The sequence below is a fragment of the Microtus ochrogaster genome, chromosome 6 (genome assembly GCF_000317375.1).
Source record: "Microtus ochrogaster isolate Prairie Vole_2 chromosome 6, MicOch1.0, whole genome shotgun sequence".
Lineage (NCBI taxonomy): Eukaryota > Metazoa > Chordata > Mammalia > Rodentia > Cricetidae > Microtus > Microtus ochrogaster.
In genome coordinates this window covers 84,522,048-84,537,915 of record NC_022013.1, presented here as the reverse complement: position 1 = coordinate 84,537,915, position 15,868 = coordinate 84,522,048, and the positions used below count along the sequence as shown (strand labels likewise).

The 15,868-nt window shown below is 36.4% G+C and overlaps 1 protein-coding gene across 15 annotated transcripts in view; it reads left to right on the top strand.

Annotated features, from left to right (window-relative positions):
- Cdc42bpa (CDC42 binding protein kinase alpha) overlaps window positions 1-15,868 on the top strand; it is a 218,968-nt gene that overhangs the window by 64,030 nt on the left and 139,070 nt on the right. For all 15 annotated transcript variants that reach the window (XM_005348974.3, XM_026779693.1, XM_026779691.1 and 12 more), the window contains exons 3-4: window positions 5,713-5,796; window positions 9,568-9,663. In XM_005348974.3, coding sequence (XP_005349031.1) covers window positions 5,713-5,796; window positions 9,568-9,663 — 180 coding nt within the window. The remainder of the gene's footprint in view (window positions 1-5,712; window positions 5,797-9,567; window positions 9,664-15,868) is intronic.

The following is a 15,868-nucleotide window of genomic DNA, read 5'->3' as shown; positions in this document are numbered from 1 at the left end:
TTAAAAAAATCTCATTATTTATTTATTTATTTTTGGTTTTGTTTTGTTTTGTTTTGTTTTGTTTTGTTTTTTTGCCAGTGCTGGGAATTGAACCCAGGGTCTCATGTATGTGAGGCCAGTTCTACCACACAGCCATACCCTGATCCTAAAATTTCTTTAATTGATATGAATAGTTGATCATTCATAGAATAATTTTTCAGTTTTCTCGTTTGTTTGAGACAGTGTCTTTCTCTGTAGTGCATGCTTGCACGCTCGCCTATATTGGAACTCTCTATGTAGACCAGGCTAGTCTTGAACTTGAAGCTATCTCTTGTCCCTGCCTCCCAAGTTCTACCATGACAGACTAGTTTACTGGTTTTTAAAGTGGGGATGAAAGAACACCCTTCAGATTGGTGGAGGGATTAAATGAGTAATATATGTAATGTGCTTAGCATATGTAGTACATGTACAGTGCATTTTTTCAGAAATAAGTGTTTTTAGTTTTATTAATAAAAATAATTTTAGGTGCTATCTAGGAGAACTTGAGAGAAATATGTAAAACAATAAATGGTCAATAGTAACAACAATAATGTCCTATTTTCAAACGTGAGTCTTTGAAAGTCCTGATAGGGGAACAGTGTGAGCTTGATTACAGACTCCATAAATCATACAAAAGGTCGATTATCACTAGCCTTATTTCTAGATTTCAACATCTGTGTAGTAGTGTACTTGCAGGTGAGAGAATATTGATCTCTTATAATGTTCCGCATATTATTTACCCACATGACTTACAAAGCATTTATCTTTCTAGAATGTATTTATTGAGTACCTGATGACTCTCAGGCACTAACCATATGTTAGTGAACAGAGGAGGTAGAAATCCCTACTCCAAAAGAGCTTGTGGGACAAAAAGTGTTGTACATTGTTAGGCTATGTAGTGTATATATATTATGTTAAAAATTATGAGAATTAAGGTGAAAAGGAAGCAAAGAAATGTAATAGAAAGTTCAAAGGATATAGTGACATTTCAGTGAGGGTGTGGGAAAGCAGACTCAGTGGCTCTGTGGAGATAAGAGTATTCAGTAGATCTGGGAGAAATCAAGTGCAAAATCATAAGGTGGGATTGTGCAAGGTAAGCATTATGGCTTGAACAAAGATGAGCTAAATGGCGAGTAGAGGCCAGGGCGGTAAGCTGGCTTTATAGTTTATGTTAAGGACTTTGACTTTTTAACTTTAAGGGAGATAGAAAAGCACTAGAAGCTTGGAGTAAGAGAATGGTGTCATCAGAACTACGTTTAAGCATATTGTTTTGTACTGTTGAGAATAGATTGTGAATGAGTACAGATAGAAGGGTCAGGTAAGGTATGACGGCAAGGTATATTGGGGCAGAAGAGAAGGTATGGTGAATTCTGACTATATCAGAGGCAGACTACATTTCCGAATGCCATTCAAAACATGCAGAACTGCTTGGATATTGAAATCCTATGTTATATAGTGCGGTCATTCTTAGGGGCTGTAATTACACACAGTAATACATAGGTTGTGTTCGATCGCCTATTAGTATATTTGTCACATGCTGATCATTTCTGTACTGTGTACAGGTTTACTAACACCAAAGAATGTTTACAGGAATTATTAAAATCATCACTGATATTTTAGAAATGTATTTTTGTTTGTAATTTTTAGTCCATACTAATGTACTTTTTAATCGTGTTTATGTGTGTATGTGTGTTGGTCATGGAACTCAGAGCCTTTTGCATGTTATGCAAGTGCTCTACTACTATTCTAAGGAATAAGGTGACATACTGTTTTAGTTACAGTTTCTATTGCTGTGAAGAGACACCATGACCATGGCAGCTCCTATAAAGGAAACATTTAATTGAGATGCCTGTTTACAGTTTGAGAGGGTCAGTCCATTATCATCATGGTGAGATAAAGCTGTATGCAGGCAGACATGGTGCTGGAGAGTTTGCTACATCTTGAGAGAGTTCTCCATCTTACAGGCAACAGGAAGTGAACTGAGATGCTGTGTGTGGCTTGAGCATATATGAGCCCTCAAAATCCACCCCCACAGTGACACACTTCCTCCAGCAAGGCCACACCCACTCCAACTTAGCCACACCTCCTAGTAGTGCCACTCCCATTGAGTGTCCTTTTCTTTCAAACCATCTTCTATGGGCCTCTTGACTTTGCTTCTTGAACGTGCAAGATATAAAGTGGGAGGTCCGAGACAGCTTTATTTTTGTTGTTTTTCTACTACCATGAAGATGGAAATGATTTGTAGTGTAAACAAAGAGGAACAAGTCAATGATCAACTTGGGAGTTTCATAATCTTTTTTTATCATGGCATTAATTTGATAATTCAGGAGAGTTTCTTGAGTTGACTGTTGTTTCTCTAAACCACAGTTCATTCCGGAAAAGTTTTTAGGCAACTCTTTTCTAAGGTGTTGTGGAGAGTATTTTTTGCTATGCAGTAGCATAGTATTCCATCCTACCATGAACACGTGTGAACTGTGTCTCTTGTTGGTCCTTACCATACACTACCACACATATAGCTAGTGTTCATGTCATGACCAAGATGAGTGGTGTGTGTATCCTACAGAAGAGGTAGAAAGGCAAATAAAAGTCATTCCTCTTTGAAGAACTTTAGAAGTAGTTCATCTTTTAGGATTTTGGTGTCTAACCTTTTAATATTTGGCCTGGAAATTTATGATTTATTTTATGTATAGGTATATGTAGAAAAATAATTATGATCTACAATGTTTTGTAAACTTATGTTTTACATAATATGGTGACTTTAAGTTTTTCTCTATCAAATAATATTCTTAATATTTCTTCAAACAAATGAATAGTTTCTTTTGGATTATTTTGTCTATTTTCTCTGTAAGAAGATTTGTTAGTTCTAGTATTTTACTACTGAAAACTATACTATGTTGAATATTATGACTTGCTATTTATTTGTATGTGGAATTTTTTCAATTGAGGGAATTTCTGTGTATATGTATAGTGTCAGAGTTACAAACTTAAAACTGTAAATTGAAGAGCTGTTTCTTTTTAGTGCTAAAGGGATTGTAAGACATACTGGCTGTCACGCAGTAGTGGTAGATGGAGATGGGGAGAGTGGGTGCTTAAAGTAGAGGTACAGATGCATGGTAACAGCTGACAATCTATTGAACACTTAACTGGACTCCAGACCCTGTAGTAATAAGTACTTTATATGCATATTAATTATTTTGATCTTTACTATATCTATATAATGTAAGTACATTTATTAAACTCACCGTTGATGAGAAAAATAAAATATTAAAAGGCAATTCTTTAAATAAGAAACGTGGAGGGGGCACAAAAAAAGGAAGCCTGGGATTATACAGTGATATGATAAAATCAAGATTTGAGACCAATAGACTGGCTTCAGAATTTATATTCCACCACCTTTCTAACACCCCAGTAAGTGCTAGCTAAGTGTTGGGGTGTTGAGTGGATGCTGCCTACTATCACTGTTCACCTCTTCTGTGGAGCTGCACAACCCACAGGTTGTTTTAAGTCCAGTATTCTGGGAATCTCAGAACATAATGTAGTGTACATTCTTACACATCACCCTGTCAAGACTTGAAGCAGACTTGCGCAACATGCTTCTGAAGTGAAACTTCACTTTGGTTTTTTTTTGAGACAGGGTTTCTCTGTGTAGCTCTGGCTGTCCTGGAACTTGCTCTAAAGACCAGGCTGTCCTGGAACTCATAGAGATCCTACTGCCTCTGCCTCCTGAATGCTGAGATTAATGACGTGCATAACCATTCTCTGGCTAAACATTTTTTTGTTTTTACAGTAACAGATATTAAAACAGCAACAACACCCAACCAAAACAAAAGACTAATAATCTCCTGGTTTTAACATACAATGCTAAGTGAGTTATGAAATGTTTTGGCTTTTGGAATTGCATTTGAGGGGTTGAAGACCCATGTGAAATATTAGTATAGTGCCTGGCATTCGGACATTGGATGCATGTTGTTGGGCATATAGAGGTTAGAGGACAACTTGGCCATTAGCTCTTACCTTGTTGATGCATGGTCTCTTGTTTCTGCTGCTATACTGTGTACTTCAAACTGCCTGGCCTGGAAGCTTCCAGGCAATTCTATCCATACCTTCCATCTTTCCATATGAATATTGAGATTACAAATGTGCACCACTACATCAGGCTTTTTACATGGGTTACAAGGATCAATTGAACTCAGTTTGTTAGACTTGCTTGTGTGGCTAGGTTTTTTACTGAGCTATCTTCCTGACACATCCTCCACCATTTTAATTGATAGCATAACTGTTTATTACAGCTACTTAGAAATATTATGCACTGATTTTAATTATGTCATCATATTACTTTGATGAAAATCTCATCTAGATACAAATTTTTAAAGTGCCCTTAATATGCACATGTGCTATCAAAATTTATTTAAAAATTAGAGCTTGTATTTAAACCTATTTTTTATTCTTGGAAATTTTCCTTTGAACTGTAAAGATTTGTACACATGATCTTGCCTTCATGTTAGGATATTGTGTTGTTACCTACCAACTACTATAATAAAATGCCTCAAATAATTCCCTTATAAAAAGGAAAATTTATGTTGGCTTATGGTTTTGGAGATTTTAGTGTGTAATCAGTTAATGCTTTGCTTTTGAACCTGTAATGAAGTAACGTATTGTTCTGGGAGTGTGTGGCAAAATAAAACCATCTGCCTGATAGGAAGAAAAGGATGGAGGAAATACTTAAGTCAGTTTACAGTCCTACAGACTGCAACAGCTTAAAGGCACCCACTATTATTAAGCGTTTAAAACTTCTGCCATCATCCAAAGTGCTGCGCAGGGGCAAACTTTCACCACCACATGGACTTTTGAGGGGCACCTAATATCCAAACTGCAACAGATAGTAATTCTTTTCTCTAGTGGTGCCTCTCAGTTACCAGAAATGTTGTTGGTGAATATTTGCCTGCCTTTTCTGTGGTTTCGTTTCAACCCTGTAACAAACCAACAAATGGAAGGACCCTAAAGAGATTATCTAACTAAATGAAAACAACAGTAGAAACAGAAATGTAATCATTTTGTTGACAGCGAGAATAGTCTTATTTGCATTTGTCAGTTTTTTGATATATAAAACACAGGAGCATTTGTTGCTTTTTATTGTTGGAAAGGATGTGTATAGTCCACAGTTTGTAAAACTGTTAGTCATAAATGCTCTTTGCTGGGAATTGGGAGAGGAAGGGAAAAGATGGGTTGGAGTACATGCATAGTGGGTAAAAGTATGTGGAATAAAGAGCATCATTATCTTCAGTCCATGTATTACTTCTTTCCCATAGAATATCTCTCCTTTGATAACTGTATCCCCTGTAATACTGTGCTGAAATATGGCATGCATTGTCCTGTAAGATCTGATTTCATATTGTGCATCGTGGTCGATTTCTTTGCAACAGATGATGAGTTTAAATTCCTAGGCAGAAAACTCGGAAAGGAAGATATAATGTATAATATGCAGCAGAAAGGTTCACAAATAATGGTTCATTTGTTTGACATATGTTCACTAATGTAAAATTTTAATTTGACATTTTACTTAGGATCTTAGAATTGAGCGGCATTGAAATAATTGATATTGGTATTTATTTTTTCTTACAGAGACAAAAATGGAAAATGGATAAAGTATTTTTTGTGATACTTTAAAAGTTGTATTTCCTTTATCTTTTCTAGGTTGCTGTAGTTAAATTGAAAAATGCAGATAAAGTATTTGCCATGAAAATTCTGAACAAGTGGGAAATGCTGAAAAGAGCTGAGGTGAGTCTTTATGCTCTAAAAGTTGATGGCCCTTAGGTTTTTAGTTTAGACTATTTTAAAACATGTTGGTAGTAAAAAATTTTGGACATAGATATTGGAGTCCTTTAGTGAGTTGATGTATAGTCTGAATGCTTCGCAAGGCATACTCAAATTATTAGTGCTTTTAATTATTTCACTAAAATTAACATTGTATATTTGTAAAAAGGAAATTTCAAAATGAGAGAAGAAAGACTATCAGAACCAGCCATGCCATCCACAGAATGCAGTCAGAGAGGGCTGTGAGGGGCTTAGTGGAAGTTGGATCCCTGGAACCTTTGATGGAAAGAGAAAGCTGACAACACAAAGTTGTCCTCTGACTCCACAAGTGTGCACTGTTGGACCTCGGCACCTGCATACATGTGCACACACCTATGCACACACATCTAGTAAACATTAAAAAAAATAAAAATGTAGAACTATAAAGCACTCTTAACCAGAGATATTGCTGGGGCTGCCCTGAGGGCTCCAGTTTGTGTGAAGAGATGTTGAAATGATCTTAGGATATTTTTTATGTGAAAAGATTTCATAGGTTATGTGTATGTTACAACTTAACCACCTTCCAAATTAAACTTATTTTAGTGGAAATCCTGGGCTTGGGGTGGGGAATACATGAAAACTTTGGAAGCTATTGCTTAAATAAATGTTTAATTATTAACTCAGAGTATGTAACTGTGTGCATTTTAAGCACACTTGCCAAATACAGATATTATCAAGTTATTTTTGTTAGTTATATTAAAACGTTTTTTTTTCTGACTACTTAAAAATGTCTATGTCGTCTATGTCTCATTTTTTGTGTGACCATCAAATATATGTTAAACTGTAGTAAATTTAAAAGCTGGGTCCAGCATTTAGGAGTAAGAGACAGAAAGATAAAGAATTCTAGTTTATCCTTAGTTAGATAACAAGTTCAAGGCTCTCTCTTCCCTCCCTCCCCCCCTCACACACACACACACATACAAAACCAAGCAACCAAAAATATTAAATTTAGTGCCTTGCTATAAAAATGAAAATATTATGATAAATTCCATTTATTTTTCAAAATGAAAATCTTAGACTTTAAATATCCTATTATTTGAAAAATTTCTCTGTAACAATATTTTGTGAAGGAGAGAACCCTTTATTTTATTTCCAGTAAATGAGAAGCCAAACTAGGTGTAAGCATCAGTATACTTTGTGACTGATTTTCATCTAAATTTATTGTGTGTGTGTGTGTGTGTGTGTGTATGTATGTATGTGTGTGTGTGTGTGCACGCACAGATACATGCATGTACAGGTATATGATATGTAAGTAGGAGTATACACATGTACTTGCTATTCATACATGTGTACGGAGGTTAGAGGACAACTTTCCGGAGATTATTTCATCATCTGTCCCCCTTCTCTGGGATCTAGGAACTAGACTCAGGTCATCAGAATTGAATGGCAAGCACTTTTTACTGACTGAGTCATCCTGAAGGCATGATACATGTAGTTTTGATGTGCTGTATAGGATCACTAATTTGATGAATGGATGAATGTATTTTATGAATGTTAAGAGTCATGTGATAGCTTTGCAGGATTATTCCTTATGTATAGACCTTATTTAACTTCTGTTTCAACATAGGAATTCTTGTTGCTCATTATCCTAGTAATCCGTTAAGCATAAAATTTAAAGAACATATTACTGAATACAGAAAAAATGTAAAAGTGTATGAAAGTTAAATCACTCTGGCAAGCAAAATGCTTGGTTGAAATTTCAAAATCAACCAGGTGGTGGTGGTGCATGCCTTTAATCTCAGTACTCAGGAGGCAGAGAGGTGAATCTCTGAGTTTGAAGCCATCCTGGTTTACAGAGCGAGTTCCAGGACAGCCAGGGCTACATAGAAAAACCCTGCCTAAAATTAAAAAAAAAAAAAAGTTAGGAAAATGAGCAACTAAATCTAAATTAGCTCTGTGGTCCTGGCAACACTGTTCATATGTTATGTTGTGAGGTGTTGGTTTGTTGAAGCAGTGTCATGTTTTTTAGCTAGCCAAGGATGATTTGAACTCGTGATCTTGCTTTCTCCTCTTAAGCACTGTGATTACAGGCACATGCCACCATGCCTTGTTTATTGTGTTTTTAGAGACCCAAATTGTAGAGGGAATTAAAATTTTTTTCTTTAGATATGCTTTCTTTTCCTTCAGAATTATGATTGAATTCCTAGAGCACCTTCACACCACTAGAGTGTTCGTTTATCATGGCTTAATACTGATGAAGAACAGATTTTTCTTAACAGGCCCATTATTGATCCTTAGTCATTTCTTGTGGAAGCTGTTCTGTGCACTGTGTGGTGAAGCATCCTGGCTTCTCTTTACCGGATACCAGTAATATCTTTCCCAGTTGGCATAAGCAGCCGAGGACAAAGTCTGTTAAACAAAATGTATGCAGTGTGCCTTGTATCTAGATCTACTACCTGTGCTTTAAGAAGATAGCTTAATAGTTAAATATTTACGACTAGATAATGTAATGCCTGAGACTTTTTATAAAGCATGCATGTGGATATATGTGTGCACCAGTGACACTGAGGGATGGTGGATTGTGAGAATGTAATATAATAATTGCTGTAATTTGTGACAGTACTTGGGAGAAGGAGTTTAGTCAGACTGTCTACTTCTGTATATGTTTACAAGTGTATATCATAGTTCATTATGTTTATTTATGCATGTTTTTACTGAGCAATTCAGGATAGATTAGAATTTACAGTTTAATTTGTTGTTTTGACTAAAGTCTTCTGAGTTTTGTTGGTTTGGAATTGTCAGTTTGGAATTGGGTGACACAGCAGTTACTACTGGATTTTAGCTGGATTGCCTTTAAATTTTCAGATCACTGTTGTGAAATAAAGCCAGGAAAGGGCTTTCCTGGACTCTGTCAGCCTTCTGAAATATTAAGTGCAAACCATATTAGGTCAGTTAAGCCATATAGCAGGACTTAGTAGTAAGTATGTAACATGATTTTGTTTTCCTCCTAAAGTGAACTAAAGCAAAATGTCATAGATTTTAGTAACTTGACTGACAGTTTAAATCCCGATTTCAGAAGGATTACATTGACTTGTTGTAGTATTTTCTCAGATACTGCTATTTAATTTCAGGCTTTGGCAATTTTGTTTGTTCAAATAAGTTCTTTGTGTATATACATGAGAATATGAGGGCTAATTGTATAATAATTTGTTTCATGTATCATGGCTACTTAATCTTCCTTATAACTAGTACCAACTGTATGAGCTGATGATATAGCTCATGAGTACAAACTGTCTTGCATACACAAGATCCCGAGTTCAGTCTTACTTTAAAATATAATCAGAAAGTCAAAGGCACCTGTAATGTTCATTTTTTTATGTCTTCAAAAGTGATAAAGTGGGTGCTAGGTGGAGGTGGCATGTGCTTTTAATCCCAGCACTCGGGAAGCAGAGATAGGTGGATTTCTATGAGTTCTAGGCCAACCTACAGAGTAGGCTCTAAAGCTACAGAGAAACCTTGTCTTGAAAATAAACAAACAAACAAAAATTGGTAAAGTGGCAATGGCAAATTTGGACATTTATATCATCTAGGTAATAGGTTGGTTGGTCTGTGATAAGCTAAATAATTCTGTGAATTGCTTCGGACTATAGCAATTGTAAAAACATATTAAACATTTTAGACTGTGATACACACTTTGAGCAGTTGTTTGGATGGTGTTTTCTAGGATACTTGTATGAAGTCTTCTTTCCCTTTCAGACAGCGTGCTTTCGTGAGGAGAGGGACGTGCTGGTGAACGGGGACAACAAGTGGATAACAACTCTGCACTACGCTTTCCAGGACGACAACAACTTAGTAAGAAATACTTGGGTTATTATGGTCTTTTGTTGGCAGAGTTTGTCATTATTTTTTAAATGTTATTTAAATATAGATTTTAATAGAAAAATTACTCACAGAGAGTAAGTTGTACACATGGTATGAGAATGTTTTGTCTGAGAAATTTGATGCTTTTTTTTCTTTTAAATTTGTTTATGCCTTCAATAAATAAGAAATCCCAGACTAGATCCAAACTGTTAATTTCCTTCAGTTCAGTGTTGTGGGAGATGGTTCAGGAGTTTTTCTTTTTATGACTCTCCCAGTATATTTTATTAGTATTGTTGTACTTCTTAAAACTTTACACACTTGGGGCTGGAGAGGTGGCTCAGCAGTTAAGAGCCCTGGCTGCCCTTCCAGAGGTCCTGAGTTCAATTTCCAGCAATCACATGGTGGCTCACAACCATCTGTAATGAGATCTGGTGCCCTCTTCTGGCCTTCAGGCAGACATACAGGCATAACATTGTATATGTAATAAATAGATAAATCATACAAAATAAAAAATCTTTACACACTTTTCATTGTGGCCATGTGCTACATTAAATTGAGTTATATTTATATGACATCATTTTCCAAAAGCATGGGAGGAACTTAGTGATAACTCAAACTATCAAAATATCTACCACTGAGTATAAGTAAGAATGGATATAGAAACTAGGAAGAGGGAAATAAAAATCAAAGGATAAATAAGGTTAAGTTTGCTGCAATATGAAATGTAACTTCTTGGCCTATTATTCATAGTTCTTCAGTTTTTGGTCCATTCTACTTTTAGATATATATATCTTAGAAAGGTATTCATGTCTTGAGAGGCTGTTATGTATCAGACTTGACAAATAGAAAGAATAGGGAACAGTTTTTGTTTATTTGCTAAATAATTCCTGGATGTTTGTTCTCTGCTGGGCATTGTTCTTTGTATCTGGAGAGAATGGCAAGTGAGAGATAAAAGTTCTCTCTTCTTAGTGTTCTTTGTTTATATACAGTATACCAGATAATCAATTGAAAATCAAGTAAGTAATAGATGTGAAGTAGTTTAAATGATAAAAATGTTATATTTATTTAGAAGTGTAAAGTCTGTGACTATTCTTCCAAGACAGACACAAGGTAGCTAAATCAAAAAGGGAGAAAGATACAAAGTATGTCGTTTTGTGACATGAATATTACACATACTTTAAGTTTTAGTTTTCATAAAGTTGGAGTACAGCTACACTTACTGACATATATTGTCTACAATCTACCAAGCCAGTTATAACTTGATAGCTTTTTAAGTTCTATGCATATTGCTATACCATGACATTTTATTTTTTATTAATAATGCATGCCTATCATATCAAAATGCTTTAGCGCATAGGACAGTGACCTTTTTAATGGATTAAATAGCAGAGCATTGTGTTTATTGTTGAAAACATATTACAATAAGTATTACATGTACATTGCCAGATACACTACACATTACTGCATTCTCAATTCATAGGAAAGAATTGATTAGTAAAGTTAGTAAATTTAAAACAGAATACTTAATTATAATATAACTTCTAAAAATAAAATGAAAATGAATCTACAGCTATATTGGTGGTTTCTGAGAATCTTATTTATTAGATAAGAAAAGCCGTTTACCATTGTTCAGAGCTGAATCATGCTTGATTGCAAAGCAGAGGAAAAATGGTCAGTGAAAATAAACTTGTTCTTTTATTGAAAACAGTTGCTTAAAATTCCACAAAAAATTGAAGACATCAGGAACAACACTGAATGATTTTCAAACTAAGGAAATGTGAAGATTTGTTTTATTTCCTATATAATTAACCACTCTCTGCGTCTCTGTAGAAAATGTGACCTAGCTATTCTTGACAGTAGCAGCAAATACAGGGCAAACAAGAACCATGGAGTAATGCTTGTAAATGTGGAAAAGTGCAGGTGTGCCCACAATGGATGGCAATGAGGATGCCAAGAAGAAAATTCATGGGAGCTGCCAGAACTGATGGCTACATTGCACTGTGGAAACCAAAGACAGGAGAGTAGTGGTAGAGCATATGCTAGCATAGTCAAGGACTTGGCTCCCAACCCTACCCCCCACAGGAGTACAAGAGATGGACAATAACACTAAATATATTTTTTTAGTCAAAAAGAAATTCATGACTCATCCTTTAGTATTCTCTGTACTCATCTGCATTTGTCTTTAATGCCATCCCTGTTTACATCCCCTGTAAACCTTAAAATTGTGCCAAAATTCTACATGTTGAAATAGTCATTTCTGGAATTTCCATTTGGAATTAAACTTTGTCTCATCTTAACTTTGTGCTATGTTTTTAAAGTTTGTTATACAGCTAACGTGTGTATTTGTGTACAGTACCTCTGAATCTTTGGTAGAAATTTAGGAAAGAATAAATGGCATGATCATTAGTATCTTTAACTAAAATAAAACTAAAGGTTTGTTTATAGCTGTAATGCACATGAGGTTTTTGTCTGATGTCAAGTCAGATCCAGGTGTGTAAACAATGTTATTCCAATACGTATATCCCTTATATATTTTTCTTTTTATTATTATTATTATTATTTTATTTTATTACTTAAAAGTACCAATCCAAATTCCCACTTTCTCCTCTCCTCCTTCTTCCCTCCCACTCTCTCCACACACCCTCCCTCCAATTCCCTCCAATCTTAAGAGAGGGCAAGGCACCCTGCCCTGTGGGAAGTCCAAAGGCATCCCCACTACAACCAGGTTGAACAAGGTATATATCCAAAGAGAATCAGATCCCAAAAAGCCAGTACATGAAGTAAAGACAAATCCAAGTGCTATTGTCATTGGTCCCTTGGTCTGCCCCAACTGTCAACCACATCCAGAGGGACTAGTTTGATCCCATGCTAGTTCACTCCCAGTCCAGTTGGAGTTGGTGAGCTCCCATTAGCTCAGGCACATTGTCTCAGTGGGTGAACCCCTCATGGTCTTGACTTCCTTGCTCATACTCTTCCTCCTTCTGCTCTTCAGCTGGGCCTTGGGAGCTTAGTCCAGTGCTCTGATGTGGGTCTCTGTCTCTGTTTCCATCTGTTGTAGATGAAAGGCCTATGGTGATATTTAAGATAATCATCAGTCTGACTATAGGGCAAGACACCCTTTTTATTGCTTAGGGTCTTAGCTTGGGTCATCCTTGTGGATTCCTGGAAATTTTTCTAGAGCCAGGTTTCTTGCTATCCTCAAAATGGCTCCCTCCATCATCTCTTTCCTTGCTCTCATATCTGTCCTTCCTCCATCCCATTTGCTCAAGATCTCTCCAACCCTCCCCTTCTCTCCTCTTTTTCTTCTCCCCTTCCTTCTTCCCCCTTCCACATGCTCCCAAATTTTTTCAGGCAATCTTGTCTGCTTCCAGTTTCCAGGTGGATCTATATATGTTTTTCTTTGGGTTCACCTTATTACGTAGCTTCTCTAAGATCATGAACTATAGGCTCAATGTCCCTTGTTTATGGCTAGTATCCACTAATGAGTGAGTCAGTAGAACATGAGACTCTTAATTTCAGGGTCGTGGGTTCAAGGCTCATGTTGGGCACCAGATGAAAGCGTAAGTCACAAAACAATCCCACACCAGTTCAGAATTATGGATAATAAAAAACTGTTTATTTAAGGGGAAAACTTACATATCGCTGTCCTAGACAACAGTCTTCTGAACTAACAGGAACAGTCTAGCAGCCGGAAGTGGCAGCTGGAAGCAAGAAAGTGGGCCTATGGTTACTGTTGTTTTTATAGAAGAAGAGACCATGCTCAAGTGGGCTGGTATCTTAAAGGCTATTGGCTGAAGGAGCAGAATGTGTTCCCACAGCACCTATACCATATTTATAGTTTTGGGTCTGGGTTATCTAACTCAGGATAGTGTTTTCTAATTCCAGCCATTTGCATGCAGAATTCAAGATGTCATTGTTTTTTACTGCTGAGTAGTACTCTAATGTGTAGATGTGCCACACTTTCTTTATTCATTCTTCCATTGAGGGGCATCTAGGTTATTTCCAGGTCCTGGCTATTACAAATAATGATACTATGAACATAACTGAACAAATGCTTTTGTAGTATGATTGAGCATCTTTTGGTTATATTCCCAAGAGTGGTATTGCTGGATCCTGAGGTAGGTTGACTCCCCTTTCCTGATTTCCAAAGTGGTTGCAGAAGTTTGCATTCCCACCAACAATGGATGAGTGTTCCCCTTACTCTACATCCTCTCCAGTATAAGCTATCATTGGTGTTTTTGATTTTAGCCATTCTGACAGGTGTAAGATGGTATCTCAAAATTGTTTTGATTTGCATTTCCCTGTTAGCTAAGGAAGTTGAACATGTCCTTAAGTATCTTTTGTCCATTTGAAATTCTTCTGTTGAGAATTCTCTGTTTAGTTCAGAACCCCATTTTTTAATTGTGTTATTCAGAATTTTAATGTCCAATTTCTTTAGTTCTTTATATATTTTGGAGGTCAGTCCTTTGTCTGATGTGGAGTTGGTGAAGATCTTCTCCCATTCAGTAGGTTGCCTTTTTGTCTTACTGACAGTGTCCTTTGCTTTACAGAAGCTTCTCAGTTTCAGGAGGTCCCATTTATTCATTGTTGCTCTTATTATCTGTGCTACTGGGTTATACTTAGGAAGTGGTCTCCTGTGCCCATGAATTAAAGGCTACGTCCCACTCTCTCCTCTATCAGGTTCAGTGTGGTAGGATTTATATTTAGGACTTTAATCCATTTGGATTTGTGTTGTCTGAGGTTTCTGTCCTGCCTGGTTCTCACAGTATTAAGTCCCAAAGAAATCACACAGAAGTCTATATTAGTTATAAATTGATTGGCCCATTAGCTCAGGCTTCCTATTAACTCTTATAATGTATATTAGCCCATATTTCTTATCTGTGTTAGCCACATGGCTCAGTACCTTTTTCAGCGAGGCAGTCACATCTTGCTTCTTCTGTGGCGGACTCACAACTGCAGATAGAATGGGCTTCCTTCTTCCCAGAATTCTCCTGTTCTCATTGACCCACCTCTACTTCCTGTCTGGTTGTCCCACCTGTACTTCCTGCCTGGCTACTGGCCAATTAGCATTTATTTAAAATATAATTGGCAGAATACAGACCATGGTCCCGCACCAGACTTGAGTTTTGTGCATGGTGATAGATAAGGATCGATTTTCATTCTTCTACGGGTTGACATCCAGTTATGCCAGCACCATTTGCTGAAGATAATTTTCTTTTTCCATTGTGTAATATTAGCTTCTTTGTCAAAAATTAGGTGTTCATAGGTGTGTGGATTAATATCCAGGTCTTCAATTCAATTCCATTGGTCAATGTCACCATTTTTATACCAGTACCAAGCTGTTTTCATTACTGTAGCTCTGTAATAGAGCTTGATGTCAGGAATGGTAATGCCTCCAGAAGTTCCTTTATTGTACAGGATTGTTTTGGCTATCCTAGGGTTTTTTTTTCATATAAAGTTGATTATTGTTCTCTCAAGGTCTGTGAAGAATTGTGTTGGGATTTTGATGGGGATTGCATTGAATCTATAGATTGCCTTTGGTAGGATTGCCATTTTTACTGTTGATCCTTCTTATCCAAGAGAATTTTGGAGATTTTTCCATTTTCTAGTATCTTCTTCACTTTCTTTCTTCAAAGTCTTAAAGTTCTTGTCAAATAGGTCTTTACCACTTCCTTGGTTAGTGTTACTCCAAGATACTTTATGCTATTTGTGGCTATAGTGAAAGGTGATGTTTCTCTGATTTGTCAGCTTCTTTATCCTTTGTGTATAGGAAGGCTACTGATTTTTTTGAGTTAATCTTGTATCCTGCCACATCACTGGGGGTATTTATCAGCTGTAGGAGTTCTCTGGTAGAGTTTTTGGGGTCACTTATGTATACTATTATATCATCTCCAAATAACAAAAGTTTGACTTCTTCCTTTCCAATTTGAATCCCCTTGATCTCCTTATGTTGTCTTAGTGCTATGGCTAGTACTTTAAGCCCTATGTTAAAGAGATATGGAGAGAGTGGACAGCCTTGTCATGTTCCTGATTTTAGTAGAACGGCTTTGAGTTTCTCTCCATTTAATTTGATGTTAGCTGTTGGCTTGCTTTATATTGCTTTTATTATATTTAGATATGATCCTTGTATCCCTACTCTCTCCAATACCCTTATCATGAAGGGGTGTTGAATTCTGTCAAATGCTTTTTCAGCATC